This window comes from Oryctolagus cuniculus, chromosome 2 (assembly GCF_964237555.1).
Source record: "Oryctolagus cuniculus chromosome 2, mOryCun1.1, whole genome shotgun sequence".
NCBI classification, from domain to species: domain Eukaryota; kingdom Metazoa; phylum Chordata; class Mammalia; order Lagomorpha; family Leporidae; genus Oryctolagus; species Oryctolagus cuniculus.
In genome coordinates this window covers 112986152-113005372 of record NC_091433.1, presented here as the reverse complement: position 1 = coordinate 113005372, position 19221 = coordinate 112986152, and the positions used below count along the sequence as shown (strand labels likewise).

Genomic DNA, 19221 nt, shown 5'->3' with positions numbered 1-19221 from the left:
CAGGGATCTTGGATTACAAATGGCGGAAACTCAGCTCTAAAAGCTCAAGTAGAAGAAGGGCATTTAGATTAGCTCAGGTAACTGGAAAAGGCCAGCGCTTGGGGCCTTGGGCTCAGCTGGATCCAGGGGTTTAAATGATGTTGCTGGACGGGGCCACTCTCCACTGAGCGGTTCAGTGCTGCTTTCCTGTGGACTGGTTTACTCTCAGGCACGTTTTCCTGGGGAATGGCTGTTTGTAGCTCAGGTGCAGGCAAACCCTTGGCATTAGGGTCCAAGTCTAAGAATGGAGCCCAAGGCCAAGGTGATGTCCAAGTTCACCCTGGGTCAGTTCAAGGAGTGCAATAGCCAGAGGGGCTCCTTTTATTCTTTTCCGCAACACTCAGCACTTAGGATGTTTGGTACTCATTACTTCCACTACTGCGATGTCAGCTGTGCAGGAACCGGAAATCAACTGGCGTCGTTCCCTGCTTTATCCTTCATGCCTGGAACTAGGTCTGATGAGCTGCTCACGTGAATGAGTAAATAAATGAAATGCCTGCCCCTGAACAGGATGGAATCAGCCCATCTGAACCATGTTGACCACCAGTGGGGGAAGAGAGGTCCCCTGAGGGCAGTCCTGGGGCTAGGGAGAGTGGATGCAGAGCAGGCAGCCCCTGGGGACAGCGCTGTCCTTATCCCAGGCTCCCCCAGTCCAGCCTGGGAAGCAGGGAGTCCACAGACCCTGTCTCTAGACCAGAGTCAGACTTGGGGAAGTGCAAGGGCAGAGAACCACACCTAGCTTGGACTCGGGCCAAGGGGCCTTTGAAAGCAAAGCCAAACTCTCCGTAAAGCAAGGCTGCGTTTCTAATACAGGAGGTGCTGAGATGCGGCGGGAACAGACCAGAAAAGTGCCTGTCAAACCTTGCTCAGGGCAGGGCTGTGGTCTATAAGTGACTGAAGGGGGAGGCACAGGTGGAGGAGGTACTAGGGAGCAGGAAGCGGGGAGAATGGGCAGGGAGGGAGACACAGCAGCCAACAACCTCTGCGCAGGTTCTGTCCTGAGACCAGGTCCCAGACGAGGACAAACTTAGACCCCTAACGTCACTTTGTAAGCAATGCTCCCATTGACCCTGACACCCGTGTCCCTGCCAATGGGCCAGTGCTGCTGCTGACTGCCATGACACTGGAGGCTTAGCTTTCTTGGCTTCTTCTGCATTCTAGCCCTGGAAGTGAGTGCAGGGATGTGTGTGTGGCTCTTCCATCCCGCTGACTGTGGAGTCCAAGAAAGGGGAGCCCGACCAGGGCTGACCTCTGAGCAGGGCTGCTCAGAAGGAGCCACCTGGGGCTTCCTGGAGTCCTGGCTTTGGGTCATGGCAGACCGGGAGGGAGGGTAAACTCCGAGCTGCCTGGGGCTTCTCCCTCACCTGGATCCAAGGGAGAACTGACTACAGAATGCATGTGCTCTTGTTCAGACCTGGGGGCTCTGTTAGCTGAGGACTGGCATGACTGGTGTCCAACCTCCCAGGGCCTGAGTCCTTGGTGTGGGAATGAGAGCCTGTGTGCTCTGTCTCATTGGTTCTGGATTCACCACCTGAGGACAAACCACCCCGGACCAGACTATTCCCAGCCCCAACTTCCGAGGGCAGCCTCGCGTGGACCTCACAGATCATGAAACTGTCATTGTTTGCTGCTAGAAGGTTCCAGATGACTCGGAGAGCAAATGCCAGATGCTTGTGGGATACAGAGGGTTGCATGGCAGCTGTGTTGCTGGCTGTGACGTCCCTGGGAATGTTGGAGCTATTAGGAGATGTGACAAAATCAATTCTTCCCATGGGAAGAAAAAAATTTCTGTCTGACCACTGCAGTTATTTTTCCTGTAGGAAGCTCAGTTAATACAATTTCCTACCTAAAAGTGATGTACATAGAGAGAGCTGAAAAACCTGAGCAGGGCAAATCAAGCTTCAGAAACCTGCCCGGGCCCCTGGGTCACGGTTAATAGCCTTCCCTGGGCTTGGCTGCACAGACCGTCCCAGCACCTCCCCTCCAACATGTGTTTCCTGGGCTCTTAGGAGGGGTTTGAGCTTGTGCCTTCCTTTTCTTAGTGTCAGGCTCACAATTCCCACTCTCCTTTTCCAAGTTTCCTTGGAACACCTGCCTTCCCCACCCTCCCCCTCCCCCCGACTTGTTCTGGGCACCTCATAGTCATTTGAGTCTCATCACTTACAGTGTAGAGCCAGGTGTCGCTTTGGGAGTCAGTCTGAAGCTCTTTTTTGTTTAGTAGAGTTCAAATTTATTAATACAAGTCGTATGGCAGATCCCAGTCGTGTCCTATTTTTAATATTTATTAAATATGTGTGTGTCTCTTGGTCTGTTTTCTTTGCTCTTGGCGAACTGCGTCGGCTCATGGCTCTCAGCATTTAGGACAGCTCCCGTTTGCTTTGAGCCAATCTTCACAGGACACCTTGAGCCCTCTTTTCCAACCTCGGCTTCTGCTTGTTCCCAGCTTTGCTCACGCCCTGGGCCCTGACCGCTTCTCGCCTCTTCTCCTCCTTTCCTCTTCTCACTACAGAAGCTGGTTGTGTCCGTTTTGTCAGATCGTATGATTGCATACGGTCTCGCCCCTCTCACTCCCACTTCCGTTTCAGCCTCAGGTCTGCGCGCCAACAGTCTCCCTGCCCCCATCAGTGCTGTGGCTGAAGTTGCCCAGCCGTCTCCACCAGACAAGGCCTCCCTGGACAGTCCAGCCCTTGGCTCAGGACGAGCTCTGAGCACAGCTTCCCCCGAGGCCCTGTGTGTCTGGAAGGGGCCCTTCCCCCTGCTTGCCGTGTGTCTCTCCCCTTCCTGTCTCCTCTCCTCTCCTTGCCTCTTCCTGTTGTTGCTTTGGCTTCTTCCTCCAAGTTCCTCTTCCGCTGCGGGGCCCGGGCTTCTTGCTGGACTTCCCATCCCTTCTCCGTCTTCCTGTCACTTGTGGCTTCTGCTCTGAAAGTCTTGGTTTCCCCTCGTGCCCCTCCAAGTTACTGCCGGACCCCTCCCAGGACAGCCAGGAGTCAGGGGTCTTTGCTGGCCGACATCCATGTGAAGCCTGGGGGTGGGCAGCGTACGTTCAGCTGGTCTGACACCCCGGGGACGGGCTGCTGTGGCCCAGGCTCTCCCTGGACTCTGGCAGGGCTAGAGGAAAGCTGGGGGCCAGCTGCTGCCCCTCTGCCAGTGCCTGGAGCCGGGGAAAAGGCAGTCACTTCCTTGTTGGGGGAGGGGGTGTCAGGGTGGGCAGGAGCTACAAAATAAGAGAAGTGAGATCAGGCAAGGTGGAAGGCAGACCACCCTGAGCATGAGATCGCCCCGTGTATCGCGAAGGAGCTAGAAGAGCAGCTGTCCCCCCTCACTGCTCGTGATAACAAGGCCCAAGAGGGACCTCACGGACTGCTCTTTGTCTTTGGAATTTTGAGATTCCTGACATCCGTGGTGGTTCTCACATACAAAGCCTGCAGCTGAATTAAAGTTTACACCAAACTAGGTTGATCCAGGGCACACGTGAGCTGCTTTGCTCTCTCCCGTTTTCTTTCCTCGCTAGGATCAGAATAGGCTCGGTCGCACCTGCAGCGTGGCCAGGGTGCTCACGGGATTATTCTCGTGCAGCTGTCTCCCCGCACTTCGGTACATCCAAATACAAAATGAAATCTGAACCCGAGAAAGTGCTCTCTAAAGAGTGTGATGCTAGACAGGTGACCGTTTTCTATGACCGCGTCGCCTATCATGTCCTTCTGCACAGTTCTGTCCATGTCTTTCCTTTGGTTTCCAGCCATCTTACTTCTCCAGAGGCCAGAGGGCCCTGGGAGCGGCTTCTGCCCCTGATGAGATGAGACCCTCAGCACGTCCCCCGAGGGCCCAGCCGGCACAGCTTTGCTTCATACGGGAGCACAGCACTAGACGTGGGAGGACATGTTGGAATTTATCTGCCTCTTTCCTCCCAAGAGCCAACGGTGGCAGCAGCCCCGAGTCCGGAAGGGAAGACCTCAGTGTTTTCCATGGATTTATGTTTACAATTTTCAACTCAGACCAGAACTCTACAGAAGTTGTTATCTAGAGTAGCGTTTCCAAGAGGGCTTCCCAGAAAGTTGGATGTGCAAGTGGAGACCACGTATGGGTATGTGATTCTGTCATCAAGTTCATTGGGAGAACTTGGATATAAAACACTTTATCACAGGAGTGCTCAGCGCCCTCTCTGGCAGACATGAAGACGCTGTGACCGGGACACCGCAGACCCACCTCCTCATGCCCACTCACTTGAGGGACCCATACTCACCTGGCCATCAGCAGCCCCCATGGCACCACCCGCGGCGGCGTTCCCAGGCCTGGGAACCTAGGGGGCGCACTGGCGCTCCCGGCTCCAGACCCAGTGATGTGGATTCTGGGCCTGGATCTGAAAACAAAACGCAGAGTGGGTGAGCCCTGGAGGGAGGGGCCCGTCCAGTCCCCGTCATGTTCCCTGGGCGCCCCCACAGACCTCCTCGCACAGCTCTGCGGTGACCCAGGCGCGGTGGTCCATGGCGTGGAAGAACTCCACCTTCAGCTTCAGGAACTCCTTGTAGAGGTCTGGCCAGTGCTCCTTACCCAGCAGGAACTGGAAGATGCTCCGCTTGGACGTGGGGTTGTCCTCCTCCATGTCGGAGGCTATGTAGCTGCCACAGGAGACGAGGAGAGGCAGCCTCGGGCGGTGCAGGAGAAAGAGGCCCCGCCGGAGGGACCCCGCGCCCAGGGGGAGTGTGTCCAGGAGGACAGTCTGGGGACGGCTTCTCTGCTGGGGACCCCCTAGAAGGGGGCCTTGACGCTGAGCCTGTGGGACCCATCGGTCCCCAGGGTTGTCATCTCGGGGAGCTCAGTGCCCTGGGCAGAAAGGGCGTTTCCCACCTCGTTCATTATCTCAGGACCGTTTCCTCCCCCAAACGGCCACGTGATGCCTGGGATGATGGTCTGGGGCTTTGGGCACATGGGCCTCTGCTGAGGCCCCCTGGTGGGGTGCTGGAAGCATGGGGTGTGGGGATTTGCACAGATCTGAGAGCTGGTCCCCCAGGGGGCGCTCACAGAGCCAGGAAGAAGTGGATCCTGTTGTAGAGGTGTCCGGGCAGCCCCACGCGGCCAAAGTACTCCACCACCATGGCCAGCAGGTACTGCGGAGACAGGACGGTGAGGGGCTGGGCTGGGCAGAGGGGCAGGGAGCACCCGCCGCAGCTCCCTCCAGGGCCTCTGCAGGCACGGCCTGACCACCCCCAGCCCAGGCCGGGGGCGGGGCCTCCTCACTTCCGGGCAGCAGGTACCTTGTCAGACACTTTGAGGAAAATGTCAGCTTCCAGGAAGCTCTGGATGACGGGGTCCTCTGCAAGGGAAGGAGGGATCGTGGACGCCGTGGAGCAGCCCTGGGGGGTGGGGGAGGGGGGCTGAGCCTGGCACTGGGGGCAGAGGATGACCTGGACCGCCTCATGTTCCCCTGTGCCCTGGGAGAGAAGCAGCTCCCTTCCCTCCAGGACAGAGATGCGCCTGAACCCCACCCACAGCCACTGCTCCTTCCTGGGCCACATCCTTGTGCACCTCGAGTTTCCATGGTGGGGCGTGAATTCTGTTCCTGACTCTCTCATGTAGTCACCTTGGGATGTGATGCATTTGTTCACTGCACAACGCGACCCCGTTTTCCAGAGTTCACAGTCTGCCTCCACTCAGAAGCTTAAATGGGGCTCTGGCCTCGTGGTGACAGTCACCACCGTGCTGTAGCTGTGGGAAGCTTCCCTGCGTGTGTGGTTAGTGAGCGCCTGGGCAGGGCTCCAGGGCATCACCGCTCCCTTTCCTGGGTCTCCTCTCTCCAGCAGGTGCCTCTGTGGTTAGAGTTGTCCCCAGAGGGGCCATTTTCCAGTGATGCCCTGAGAGGGCCAGCTCCCGGGGTCCCTCTCCTCTGACCTGGGACAAGGGCATTTGTCCAGCAGGCAGGACGGAAGGGTCGTGGCCCCTTTCCCTGACTCGTCTCCACTCAGCCTTGGCCTCAGAAGAGTTCAGAAGCAGAACTGTCCGTGGCGATGAAGATGTTCAGTCCTTGCGGCCGGCGCCGCGGCTCACTAGGCTAATCCTCCACCTAGCGGCGCCGGCACACCGGGTTCTAGTCCCGGTCGGGGCGCCGGATTCTGTCCCGGTTGCCCTTCTTCCAGGCCAGCCCTCTGCTGTGGCCAGGGAGTGCAGTGGAGGATGGCCCAGGTGCTTGGGCCCTGCACCCCATGGGAGACCAGGAAAAGCACCTGGCTCCTGGCTCCTGCCATCGGATCAGCGCGGTGCGCCGGCCGCAGCGCGCCGGCCGCGGCGGCCATTGGAGGGTGAACCAACGGCAAAGGAAGACCTTTCTCTCTGTCTCTCTCTCTCACTGTCCACTCTGCCTGTCAAAAATAAAAAAAAAAAAAAAAAAAAAAAAAGATGTTCAGTCCTGGCACTGTCCAGTACGGCGGCCACCAGCCACATGTGCCTCCTGAACCCTTGCAGCGTGGCCAGCGACACTGAGTTTTAGACATTTATTTCCCTCAGTTTAACTTAAAAAGCTACGTGTGGCTAGTGGATGCTACGTGGGACAAGCATGACCTCAGTGCTGTCCCCAAATCTGCCGCGCTCAGTCCCGCCTCCTCTGGGCCTGCTGTCACCTCTGCTGTACCTCCTGCTTCATGAAGTCTCCCGCTGTCACCCACAGCTACCTCTGGGTGTCAGGGCCTCTTAAAGAAGCTCCTTCGGGGCCCTCATCGCTGGCTGGCAGCCTACTTCTGCACCTACTGTTTGGTTTTTGCCTCCTCCCACTTTGATCTCACTTGTCCTTCCAGCACTGCAGAGATTTGAGATTGTCCCTCCCCACCAAGTTCAGGTGTGAGGACCTTCCTCCCCAGATTCATTGTCAATGTTGTTTGGAGGTGGCCATCTTAGGAGGCCGTTAGGATTAGGGGATGTCATGGGGTGAGGCCCTCCCCGTGGCTTTATAGGAAGAAGGACCCCAGCTAGCATGCCTGCTCCTCTGTGTGCTGCCCCCTGGGGTTGTGGAGGCCCCACCAGGTGCCATCACCATGCCCTTGGGTTTCCCAGCCTCCCAGCCTTGAACTAAACGAGCATCTGTTCTTGATAAATGACCCAGGCTGTGCTTTGCAGTTCCAGCAACCGCAAATGTACTGGGACGGCTCTGCTCTCTAGGACGCTGAGCAGTGGGAATCCAGGAGTGGGTCTTGGTGGCTCAGCCGGGAAGCAGCCACCATGCCACAACAGAACCAGGGGTCACTCTGAGACTTCCTTGGTGGTCGGAGAGTGGGCTGAGCCACTGCCCTCCATCCACGCAGTTCTCAGTTCAGAAGGGCCCCCGGGCACGCTGCCTGCTCACAGGGCACACCTAGAAGCCGGTAGAAGGCCTCTTGGTCCTCCGGGCGGTAACTGGGTCTTCTCCTCTTGTTCATTCTGAGTTTTGTGCCCTCGACATGATTGACAGTCCATATGTTCTTCCTCTGCCCCCTCTTCCTCCAGGACTTCAGCTCTGAGACAGCTTCTAAGGCGGCTGAGTCAGAGGGAACACAAGGCCCCCGTGAGTATGAAGGAGACCCAGCTGGGAGGTCCCGGGCCTTTCTCTGACAACTCATGCTGAAGACCAGGCCTTGCTTTGTGAGGGCGAAGTGCGGTCACTGGGCCGTAACCACCCCTTCGTGTGGGGACAAGGAAGCCGAGGTATGACCGAGGACACGCACCTGGCTGGGCACCCGCCGATTTCCTCGTCTTCCGGTCCCTCTTCCCCCTGAATTCTTGCTCAGGCTCAGCGACCGAAGAGGCAGAACTGGAGGCCAACGGGCTGCTGTCCTGTGGGTCTGCAGGGAGAGAGGTCCCCGCCCGACACAGCAGGCCCTCGGCCGGGCTGTGCTGGACTCCTCGCCTCTCCCTCGCCCTGAGGGCGGCCCTTGCCATCTGAGGACACGGCTGTGAGGGAGATGACCGCATTCCATGCGCACCTGTCTACAGGGCCCAGGATTTACCTGTGCTCCCTGGGCAAAGGCTGCCCTCCGGTGCCTCTCGTAGTGCATCATGGTCCCTGGAGGACACTCCTGTGGACACAGGTCTGGTGTCTTCCATGGCTGCACAAGTGAAAAAGAGAGGGACCTCCTGACTCACCGGCCACACCTTTGTGCTCCCCCGCAGAACTCAACTCAGGAGAGCAGAGGGAAGACAGTGAGCGGTGCTGGGCTGAGACGTGCCTTCATCTTCACTCACACAGCAAGCAGGGCAAGGGGCCCGCCGCTGCCACGCACCTGCCCTCCGGCCCAGGCACACCCTTTTACCTGACCCTTCTTTGCTGGGTTCTGCTGGCTTTGAGCAATCTCCAAGGCAGCTGATATGGATCTCATAGAGATCCCGTCTTCTCTGAATATATATATAAAAAACATGAAAACCTTAAATCACCTGCTTCTTATGAAAAACATTAATTATTAGAATTGCAATAATGGCAGCTAAGAGTGACTGATTGCTTATTAAACTTTGTTGGCCTGTGCACTGAGACTTAACCACATTTCGTCCTTATCATCTGAGAGGTAAGGTTTATAACACCCCCGACTTAAAGGTGAGAAGACAATGGCTTGTCGTGAGTGTGTCCCTTGACCATGGCTGCTGCACTTTGATGTGGGATTAGTATCCATGTGTGACAAGTGCTCAAGGGAAGAGTGGCTGGTGGCAGCAACATTGGGCCTCAGTCATGTTTCCAGTAGGGTCAACTGGCTGACCTCACACACTTTATTATTATTATTATTTTTTCATCAGCTCTACCTAAATATCCTTAGGAACCACTGTAAGTTCATGGGCAATCAAGCCTGGCCCCAAAATACTCCCAGAGTGGCCTGTTCTCGTCTGAAATGGCCCAGGAAGCTGGCTGAGGCCGTGCTGGTCCCCCCACAGGAAGGCAGAGCCACTTCATCCCCCCGCGATGTCTCCCTCTGTTCTCTCTGCTTCCCACTCTCCCCAGGGCTCCCAAGTTCCCGAGGCTGCTGTCTGGTCCATGTTTGCATTTGTCATTCTGCCCTTTGCCTGCATCTCTCCTGTTCTGTCTCCCCTACAAGTTCAAGAGGGCACACCCACGTGAACCCTCCTACAACCCCAGACACCTTGGAGGGGCGTGAGTCAGATCCAAGAGAGCCCACTGCAGAGCTGAGTCATGTCCAGTCCGAATGAGTACCCCGAGAGCTCTCCTGAGATGCAGGCCCTCAAGGCTGGGTTCATACTTACCAGAGCACAGCCCTGTGGCCGAGTGAGAACAGCCCTGACCGTATCCAAGTGTCGGGTCAAATGCCTCCCAAGATTCCGGAGCCTCTGCCGTGATTCACTGATGACGTCACCCCATTCCACCAGGCACTCAAGGGAAAGGCCGTGAGCCCCAAGGGAAGAGGCTTCAGCACGAAGTCACCCTTCTAACCCCAGCGTGACCCCCACTCTTAAAAACAGTTCATTCATTTTAAGTTATTTGAAAGGGAGGAAGGGAGAGAGGGGGAGAAAGAGAGTTTTCATCCACTGGTTCACTCCCCAGATGGCCACAACAGCCAGGGCTGGGCCAGGTTCAATCCAGGAGCCAGGAACTGAACTGGACTCCATCTGGGTGTCCCACGTGGATGGCAGGGACTCAAGTACTTGAGCCGTGATCTGCTGCCTCCAGAGTGCACATCAGCAGGACCCAGTTCAGGCACTCGGATATGGGAGGTGGATGTCCCAAGTGGCAGGTTGCCCATGGCACCACAACGCCTGCCCCCGAGACCAGCCCCCGTGAACCTGTGTTTAATCAAATCCACTTCATGATCCTAAATGAAACGACACATCTGTAAATAAAAATTAAGATAGCTTATTTTATTCCTTTTTTTCTCATGTGTGTCCAGCTACCATTGTATTACAATCAAACATTTTTACTTCTTATATTTTGAACTAAAGCTTTGCCAGGGGCCGGCGCTGTGGCATAGCGGGTAAAGCCGCCACCTGCGGCACTGGCATCCCATAAGGTTTGTTGAGTTTAAAAAATAGTATCCATGGAAATATACTTTTAATTTTAGCACAAAAATATTAATCTTTACAAATCTTTTTTTTTTTAAGATTTATTTTGTTTATTTGAAAGAGTTACAGAGAGAGGTAGAAACAGAGAGAGGTCTTCCATCCCCTGGTTCACTCCCCAGATGGCCGTAGTGGCTGGAGCTGCGCTGATCTGAAGCCAGGGGCCAGGAGCTTCTTCTTGGTCTCCCACACGGGTGCAGGGGCCCAAAGACTTGGGCCATCTTCTACTGCTTTCCCAGGCCATAGCAGAGAGCTGGATGGAAAGAGGAGCAGCTGGGACTAGAACCGGCGCCCATATGGGATGCCGGCACTTCAGGCCAGGGCTTTAACTTGCTGCACCACAGTGCTGGCCCCAATCTTTACAAATCTTAATCTTTACTGTGAGCATGCATCTCTATATAAATAAGGCCTTCTGTTTTAAACATTGTCTGTATGCATTCATGTATCTCTAAAAACACATGACCATATTCTTAAAACGTCTGTGAACTTACTGATTAATACAAGAACTGAGCTGTTAGAATCACTCACATGCACCTGTGTCCTCCTCCCCTAGCCTGCCCATTGCACCCCCGCACCTGGTGTTCAGCCATGTCTTGTATTTTATGTTTAGCATTCCTGTGCATGGTTCTACAATGTCTTGGGCATAGATTTTTGAACTGGAGCTCTTGTAGAGTGTGAATATAGAATCTTCTGGGAGCTGCTCTCTTTCCCCAGTATTTTGTTCTGCAGGTCCAACCCCACTGTTGCAGTTTACTACAGTCTTCCATCTTTACTGCTGCAAAGTATTCCATTGTGTGACCATGTTACAGTTCATTTATCCATCCTTCAGAGGCAGATATTCGGAGATTTCTGTATTACGAGAAGCCACGCTATGAGCTATCTCTCATTAACTCTTTTGTTCTTGTCTGTCTGATACTAATTTCTTCTGGGTATAGAACTGTTTTTTACTCTTTCATGTATTTCAAGCATGTCCACCATTGCTCACTGAAGGCGCTCTGTTTAGGAAGGCTGGCAGAGGTGGCAGAGTGTTGTGTTGCCAATGACAACCGAGAGGGAAGTGCAGGTGCCGCCATTCTACCCTGTTGACCCTTGAGCTGGCTCGGAAGGCCTGGCTACTGCTGTGTGGGGCTGAGCGCCCAGGACCTCCATGTGCCTTGCGCTGACCCCGCAGTGGGGAAGGGACAGGTTTCCTTACTGTCAGGCGCGGATGGAATCCTGGCTCTCACTTGGCCTTGTCTGATGTCACCCTGGTGGTGACGGTTTGGTGGGGGCTGGGGAGGGTCAGTGGCCGGGTGCCTCTTACAACCAGAAGAAGGTGGAAGTCTGGATTTTCTACTCAGTCTTGGCTAGTGAGTGTGAGGCTGGGTCACGTTTTCCCCCCATGATGTTTAGCTGGAACGGGTGGATCATTAGAAAAAAGTTAGAGTGGCCTTTTCCTGGTCCTTTGGCTGGTCAGACAGGGCTTTTCTTGGCGCTTTGTCTGTGCTTGTTGGCGTTTCTGGGTGTGTGACCTCCCCAGCACTCAGTCTGAGACTTAAGAAGCCAAAAGGAAAACTCGCAGAGCCTACCTGTCATCCCGCACGTCCTGGGGTCGTCCGTCTAGATCAGTCTCTGCACACTGCAAGTCTTTCAGGATTTATACCAGTGTTTCCATGGTTCTCAGAAGGTGGAGGAGAGAGGCTTGTCTGCTCTCTCTTGCCCATAACCAGAAGTCCAGGAGAGCAGCTTTTTTGTTGTCAAAGTTTGATTTTTTTCCGTAAAGCCATTGTTGTTCACAAGCATCATCCAACAGAGGAAGTGGTGGCTTTGAAGGCAGCATTCATGAAAAATAAAAAAGCAAGAAAAGCAAAGTGCCTGCACGTCGGGAAGAAATGAGAGCCGGGTGTGTGTGATGACTTTGCGCACCTCTCTTCCCTGTCCTTGGCTCGCTGTTCCACCTGACGGCTTCGATGGAGACAGACCTCAGGGGCACCCTGTGCACCCCTGCAGCTGGAGCCCGTGAGGCCTCTGGATGTTTTCTTGCTTTGCTGTGTTTTCAGAAAGTGCGGAATTCTGATCGCCACTGAAAAGCAGCAGCGTGGGTGCATCTCAAGCAAGCTGTGCTGAGCAGACAAGTTGATCTCCTGTAGAATCTGCAGGATTCTGTTTGTGACAGTCTTCAGAAAGTTCATGAAAAATGCCATGCACGAATTTCAAGCATTTGTATATCAAAATAAACTTGTCTTTTTATTCCGTGTTGGGAGCACCTGCTCTCGTCTATAGAGCCATTGCAGTGATACGGAGATAGAGAACAGACTAGTGGTTCCGATGTGGGGGCGCGGGAGGGCGGGAGGTGGCTGTGGCTGCGGAAGAGATGGTGTGAGGGAGCAACTGTGTGTGGTGGCCACACAAACCACACTCACTAAAACCTCCCAGCACTACACACATGCGCACACACACAGCCAAGTGCATGTGAAACCTACACGCAATAAAACCTCACAGCACTACACACACGCGTGCACACACACAGTGCATGGGAAGCTGGGTGGATTACTGAATGGCTGAGGCTGGACACCACCCAGAGACTTCCTTCCGTTACCCTGTCCGGATGGTAGGATTACTCTATAGCCGGGCGAAGGGCAGAAGGGGTCTCTGTGTCATTTCTTATCACTGTGTGCCAGTCTGTGCTTTTGAAGGAGGAAAGACTCCCTACCCCTCCCCTGGTGCCAACAAAGACGAAAGGCTCAGCCCCTTTGGTTTCTGCTACACTGTCTCTTGTGTGCACACAGAATCCATTTCAACTTCTTTTTGTTTTTAAATTTATTTGAGAGGTAGAATGAGAGGGAGAGAGAGAGAGGTCTTCCACCTGCTAGTTCACTCCCCCAAATGGCTGCTACAGCCGGAGCTGGGTGGATCCGAAGCCAGGAGCCAGGAGCTTCTTCTGGGTCTCCCATGCAGGTGCAGGGGCCCAAGGACTTGGGCCATCTTCTACTGCTTTCTCAGGCCATAGCAGAGAGCTGGATTGGAAGAGGAGCAGCCTGGACTAGAACCGGTACCCATATGAGATGCTGGCACCACAGGTGGAGGATTAACATGCACCACAGTGCCGCCTCCCCACCCTCCGCATTTTTTCTTGGTTGTATAAAGGCTAGCTGGTTTTTTCCTCGGTGAGCTATTGTTTGGACTTTGATAGAGTATAGTTTGGCCCTATTCAGGAGCCGGGATGTAAAGCCTGGTTCATTGGCATAGGAGGTGGGATCCACTGGCATTGGGGGCGTGGTTTATTGGCATAGGAGGCAGGGCTCATTGGGGGTCACTAGGCATTTGAGGTATCCCGGACAGCGCCCGGGAAGAACGCGGTGCCCTACATGGGCGGCCCTGGGCTGTGTTGCTTACGACTTCACATATGCCTGGCTCCTGCGCCAACACAGCTGAAGGCCAGGCCCTTCTCCATAACGAGGGAGAAGCCGGCCCTGCCCCTGGGTCCCTCAGAACCAGAACGGCCCTAGGCAAGGCTGGCTGTGAGGTCCGTCAGGCAGCTGGGGGCGCGGGGTGTGGGCTCCTGTTGGCTCGGAGCGCCCCCTCTGCAGTGAAGGCCCGAAGAGCAGCTGTGAGTGCAGAACCCGGGGGGCCACTTAGACTATAGCCCACCAATGAAGGGTGGCTTCCGTTTTGCATAAAGGACTTGCGCATTTGGGACTTTAGTGTCCATGGGGTTCAGGGGCTGAGGGGCAACTATGCATGCTTAGGGGATATGTAGTTTCGGATCATTGTGAAAATGCCACCATCTGAAGTTGTTAGGATGCAGGAATCTATAGTAAAATAAGCCAGATGCTTAGCTCTTTCCCGTGGTTTTTAAAGATTTATTTATTTATTTGAAAGGCAGAGTGACAGAGGAAGTGCTTTTCCCTCTGCTGGTTCACCCCACAAATGGCTGCAAAGGATGGGTCTGGGCCAGGCAGAAGCCAGGAGCCAGGAACTCCATCCGGGTCTCCCACGTCGGTGACAGGGATCCACGCACCTGGGCCGTCTTCCACTGTCTCCCAAGGAGCGTTAGTGGGGAACTGGATCTGAAGTGGAGCAGCTGGGACTCGAGCCAGTGCTCATCCAGGATGCTGGCACTGCAGGTGGTGGCTTAACCCACCATGCCACAGCGCCCGCCCCTCTGTGTGGTTGTTGAGGGACCAGAAGATGCGGGCAAGTGTTTTGAAAGTGTAGACGGTTCCGTGAGTGTGAGGAATTCTTGCTGCTCTAATAAGAACACTTCCTTAGGCGGCTCAGTGCAGGCTCGGACGTTGTGCAGTCTGGGGTGTTTGGTAAGTGCTTGCCGTTCCTGGCAGCAGAGATGGGGTCCGTGGTGAGGTTCCCCCAGAGGTGGTGGTCGCGGGGAGGGGGGGCTGTGTACACGAGGCTGCCAGTGCTGATCCCATTTACTGGACCAACAGCCGGGTGTTCCCTTGAAGCCGTGCCCGGGTGCATCTGCAGGTTACAGGCCCGTGGGTGGGGCCAGAGACAGGCGCTGCTGGAAGCGCTGGCGGGGGCTGGGAGGGCCGTGGCCAAACACAGGCAGGGCTCAGTGGCCACGGAGTTGTCTTCTTGGCTGCCACGGGTCGGTGACGTGGCAGGAAGACTTGAATCTCCTTGGTCCTCTGTTTATTTAAATGAAAAAGCCACTTGGGCAAGGAGTTGATACCAGTTTCTACCTTTGTATTTTTTTTTTTGTTCTGTTATTCATCACAATAATTTAGGTGAACTTTTGGGTTTATGTGCCCCAAGTATTTCAGTTCCTACATGCTGAATTATTTGATTTTAAAGTATTTATTTGAAAGGGCAGTGGAGTTCAGTGGGCAGCGGGAGTGAAGGGGATGTGGGAGGTGAGTGGGAGGGGGAGGCCCCAGGGGAGCAGAGGGGGGAGCCCCTTCTCCTTGGGAGCAGCAGGGCCAGGAGCTGAGGGCTCCATGCAGAGTGAGGGGAGGCCGGGCTGGGCTGGGGGGAGCTGTCCTCATCTTTCCGCACCTGACCTCAGGGCCAACCAGCAACACGAGAGCCCTCACAACACACCCCCCCGAGAAGGCAGGAACGTGGGTGCAGAGCGGGAGGGGGATGTACTAGTGCCCCCATCCGCCCTTCATGCTCCCCTCCCCTCTGTGGGTGTGAGAACACAGACCGGGTCTGTGCAGTCGCCGCTGGGGCCCGGTGGCTGGGTGGGCAGAGCTGGGCCCTGCACTGGGAGACGAGAAGTCCCGAGGGTGCCATTAGCCCGACAGGGAGAAGGTGCCACTCCCCGCCCATGAACTTGGCTCAGTGCCCCTGTGCCTCCCACCTCCCGCCCCACCACGAGGCCCCTTCTGCCCCGGGCTCCTGGCGGCTGGCCACCTCCCAGTGGTCACCCAGGGGCAGAGGCCCTGTTTCTTCTGAGGTCTTTCTCCTAAGGCTGCAGGTTCATCTTGGGGGGCTGGGGGTGGGGCTTGTTATTTTGCCTCACCTGCTCCCTCTTGTATGGGGAGAGGAGTTGCATCATATTAAGAGTTGAAGTGCGTCTCTGGTCACAGCTCTCAGGCCAGTATGCCATTGTGGTGAATGGTTTTAGGTGTCACGGGTGAACACACTCAGGATCTGGACTCCAGCAAGTGCCGACTGGCGCTGGTCTGGGCTCCCAGCTCAGACTCCTGCCCCAAAATACTTTCTGCTTTTTGCAGGAGTCAGCTCTCAGGGTGGGAGGGGAAACTTTCTTTCTTTTTTTTTTTTTTTTTTCTAGATTTATTTATTTGAAAGTCAGAGTTATACAGAGAGAGAGAGAGAGGTCTTCCATCTGCTGGTTCACTCCCAACTGGCCACAACAGCCAGAGCTGCACCGATCTGAAGCCAGGAGCCAGGAGCTTCTTCCTGGTCTCCCATGTGGGTGCAGGGGCCCAAGGACCTGGGCCATCTTCCACTGCACTCCCGGGCCACAGCAGAGAGCTGGATCAGAAGTGGAGCAGCTGGGACTCAAACTGGTGCCCCTATGGGATGCCGGCACCGCAGGCAGCGGCTTTACCCTCTATGCCACAGCGCTGGCCCTAGGAGGGGAAGCTTTCTACAGAGGCCTGAGAGCCGCTCCCAGGGCCTGTGCAGTGTAGTGCCAGCTAGGAAGGGCTTTGTTCAGTCGGCAAGTCCCACGGTCAAGTCCGACACCCCTCCCACCATGAGGCCGGGACAGGACATGGATGGGTGAGGGACAAGGCAGGGGCTTGAAGGACCGAGACCTGGGGCACTCTGCCGCACGCAATAAGCACAGGTGTGAGGGCCGAGCGCCCTGCTGGGGTGCACAGGGAGAGGGGCGGCCGCTCCCGCCCCATTCTCACACTCTGTCATGGCACCGCGTTCTGTTTCCAGATGACACGAGGCAACACGGACGGGGTTTATTCTCCTTCTTGAAATCCTTAACTCAGGACAACAGGTGCCTCAAAGAGCTCGGGCCGGGTGGGCTCTGGGGTAGAGGTGCAGGTGCAGACTGGCGCCCCTGAGTCCCCTGGGTGCCGGGGTTCTAGTCCCAGCTTCCCCTCAGAGTCCAGCCTCCTGCTAATGCCCGCCCCGGGAGGCGGCAGGTGGGTCCGTGCCACCCACATGGCAGATTTCAGTTACGCTCCGTACTGCCAGCTTCAGGGCTCTCTGTCTGTCTCCCTGCCTCTCAAATACACAAAATAAATTCACACAATTTTTCTTTTTTTGACAGGCAGAGTGGACAGTGAGAAAGAGAGAGACAGAGAGAAAGGTCTTCCTTTGCTGTTGGTTCACCCTCCAATGGCCGCCGCGGCCGGCGCACTGCGGCCAGTGCACCGCGCTGATCCGATGGCAGGAGCCAGGTACTTCTCCTGGTCTCCCATGGGGTGCAGGGCCCAAGCACTTGGGCCATCCTCCACTGCACTCCCTGGCCACAGCAGAGAGCTGGCCTGGAAGAGGGGCAACCGGGAAAGAATCCAGCGCCCCGACCGGGACTAGAACCCGGTGTGCCGGCGCCACAAGGTGGAGGATTAGCCTAGTGAGCTGTGGCACTGGCCTATATTCACACAATTTTAAAAGCTAATGAAAAATGGAATATAAGCTAAGTTTGTCTTGGTGCAATCCATGGCTATGAGGAGTCTTCACAGAGTTCACGGATGATGTGTTATTATGAAAAAACTACCCAGGGGCTTCTGTCTTCTTTTTTGGAGATGCAAAAAATACCAAGCCACACACTTTTCAAGGTGGTGGATATCAGGGGGCCAACAGTGGCTCCTGAGACAGGCAGCCGATGAAAAGGCCCCGCCATTTCTCCAGCGGTGCCGCCTGGGTTTTCCAGGCCGTGTCCCGCGGCTGTGGCCCGCCGCTATGACCCGCGGCTGTGGCGGACCATTCGTTCTGGTTTTCCAGTCTCCATCACTGCTTCCGCTGTGGTTCCAATGGAAGTGCTGCCTTCCTCCTGTGGCTCAGCTCGGGTTTGCAGACCCGCCCTGCCCCTCTGGGTTCTCAGTGTGCTGGAGGGGTCTGTGCACTTGCTGTGTGTGTCTCTGGCCTCCCGCAGCTTCCTCTGCTCTTTTGCTTGCCCACTTCGCTGTTGGATCCCTCCCGCAGCGTAAATCCCGCCCTCCCAAGCGGAATCTCACAAGGTGACGTCATAGCTCCTCTTGCCTTGAAGAGCGCCCTCGTGTGTTCAGGCCCGGTAATCCCAGCACCCAGTCGAGGTTGTACGCCCTGCTGGTGTGGGTTGAGGTGCAGAGGGCCGGGCAGGGGCACATGGCTGTGGAAGCGGTTTCCGGATTCAGCAGCTTCAGGGGGTGCTGGGAGCAGCGGCTCCTTGCGGGTCAGGGCTGTGTGTGGCACGGCCAGCTCTCTCTCGAGTTCTCTGTGGCTGGTGTATGTCTTTCTCCTTAATACTTCGTTTACTCCTAGAACTAGCATGAGGGGCTTCTAGCGTTCACAACTGGAAACCCTGACCGACGCATTGGCTTTGGGTTGTCAGGAAGCAAAACCAGCTATGCACGCACCCCAAGCCACCCCACACCGCAGGGCCCAGGGTGGGGAGCCAGGGCCGGGGGCTTCGGCATGAGTGTGTGTGTGTGTGTCTGTGTGTGATATGAGTGTGTGTGTGTGTGTTCACTGATATAAAACCTGCACACTGGGAGGTGCATGAGTCACAGGGTGCAGGTCACTGCTTTGAGTCTCCAGTGTTGACAGCCCTTGTGGACGGGATGGGAGTGGTCGGGGAGGAGCCTCGGAAGCTACCTGTGAGATCTCCCTGGATGTTCTTAGTCTTTGTTGTTCCTGGCCCCACCCCCGGGGCTGGTGCCCTCGGCATGGGGCAGCCCAGGCTGTGCTGGCCCTCCTGCCTCCCGGGCGCCTGCTGTGCTTCGGCTTTGGTTGAGCTGCCCTCAAATCTTCCTGGGTTGGAAGCCTGCTCCTCTGTGTGGTGGCCCCTGGGAGCTGGTTAGGTCACGGGGGCGCTGCCCCCAGAAGGCATCAGTGTGCTTCCTAGGAGACGGCATTATTATTTTTTAAGAAAATTTTATTTAATAAATACAAATTTCGAAAGTACAACTTTTGGATTATAGTGTTTTTCCCCCCATAACCACCCTACCACCCACAAATCATCCCATCTCCTACTCCCTCTCCCATCCCATTCTTCATTAAGATTCATTTTTAATTATCTTTATATACAGAAGATCAACTTAGTATATACTAAGTAAAGATTTCAACAGATTGCACCCATAGAGACACAAAGTATAAAGTACTGTTTGAGTAGTAGTTTTACCATTAATTCATATAGTACAACACATTAAGGACAGAGATCCTACATGCGGAGTAAGAGCACAGTGACTCCTGTTGTTGACTTAACAATTGACACTCTTATTTATGACGTCAGTGATCACCCGAGGCTCTTGTCACGAGCTGCCAAGGCTATGGAAGCTTCTTGATTTCACAAACCCCAACCTTATTTAGACAAGGTCATAATCAAAGTGGAAGTTCTCTCCTCCCTTCAGAGAAAGTTACCTCCTTCTTTGATGGCCCCTTCTTTCCACTGGGATCTCACTCACAGAGATCTTTCATGTAGGTCATTTATTGCCACAGTGTCTTAGCTTTCTGTGTCTGAGAAACTCATGGGCTTTTTAGCCAGATCTGAATGCCTTAAGGGCTGATTCTGAGGCCAGAGTGCTGTTTAGG

General features: G+C 55.2%; 1 protein-coding gene across 1 annotated transcript; it reads right to left on the bottom strand.

Moving 5' to 3' along the window:
* Positions 1 to 2236: 2236 nt before the first annotated feature.
* LOC103347509 (putative speedy protein E7) lies at positions 2237 to 9315 on the bottom strand. The gene is made up of 10 exons (XM_008254017.4): positions 9253 to 9315; positions 8316 to 8397; positions 8013 to 8111; positions 7731 to 7847; positions 7382 to 7543; positions 5295 to 5353; positions 5062 to 5147; positions 4484 to 4658; positions 4283 to 4399; positions 2237 to 3253 (listed from the first exon to the last, which is right to left on the bottom strand). The coding sequence occupies exons 3-9, from the start codon at positions 8107 to 8109 to the stop codon at positions 4340 to 4342; spliced, it is 756 nt and encodes a 251-aa protein (XP_008252239.1). The 5' UTR covers positions 8110 to 8111; positions 8316 to 8397; positions 9253 to 9315; the 3' UTR covers positions 2237 to 3253; positions 4283 to 4339.
* Positions 9316 to 19221: the final 9906 nt, after the last annotated feature.

Coding starts and splice junctions, on each gene's coding strand:
- LOC103347509 (XM_008254017.4), bottom strand. CDS start 8,109: ATGGAAGACACCAGACCTGTGTCCACAGGAGTGTCCTCCAGGGACCAT. Junction 5,354..7,381: donor GGCCTTCTACCGGCTTCTAG/GTGTGCCCTGTG, acceptor CTTCCCTTGCAG/AGGACCCCGTCATCCAGAGC. Junction 4,659..5,061: donor ATCCACTTCTTCCTGGCTCT/GTGAGCGCCCCC, acceptor CTCCTGTGGCAG/CTACATAGCCTCCGACATGG.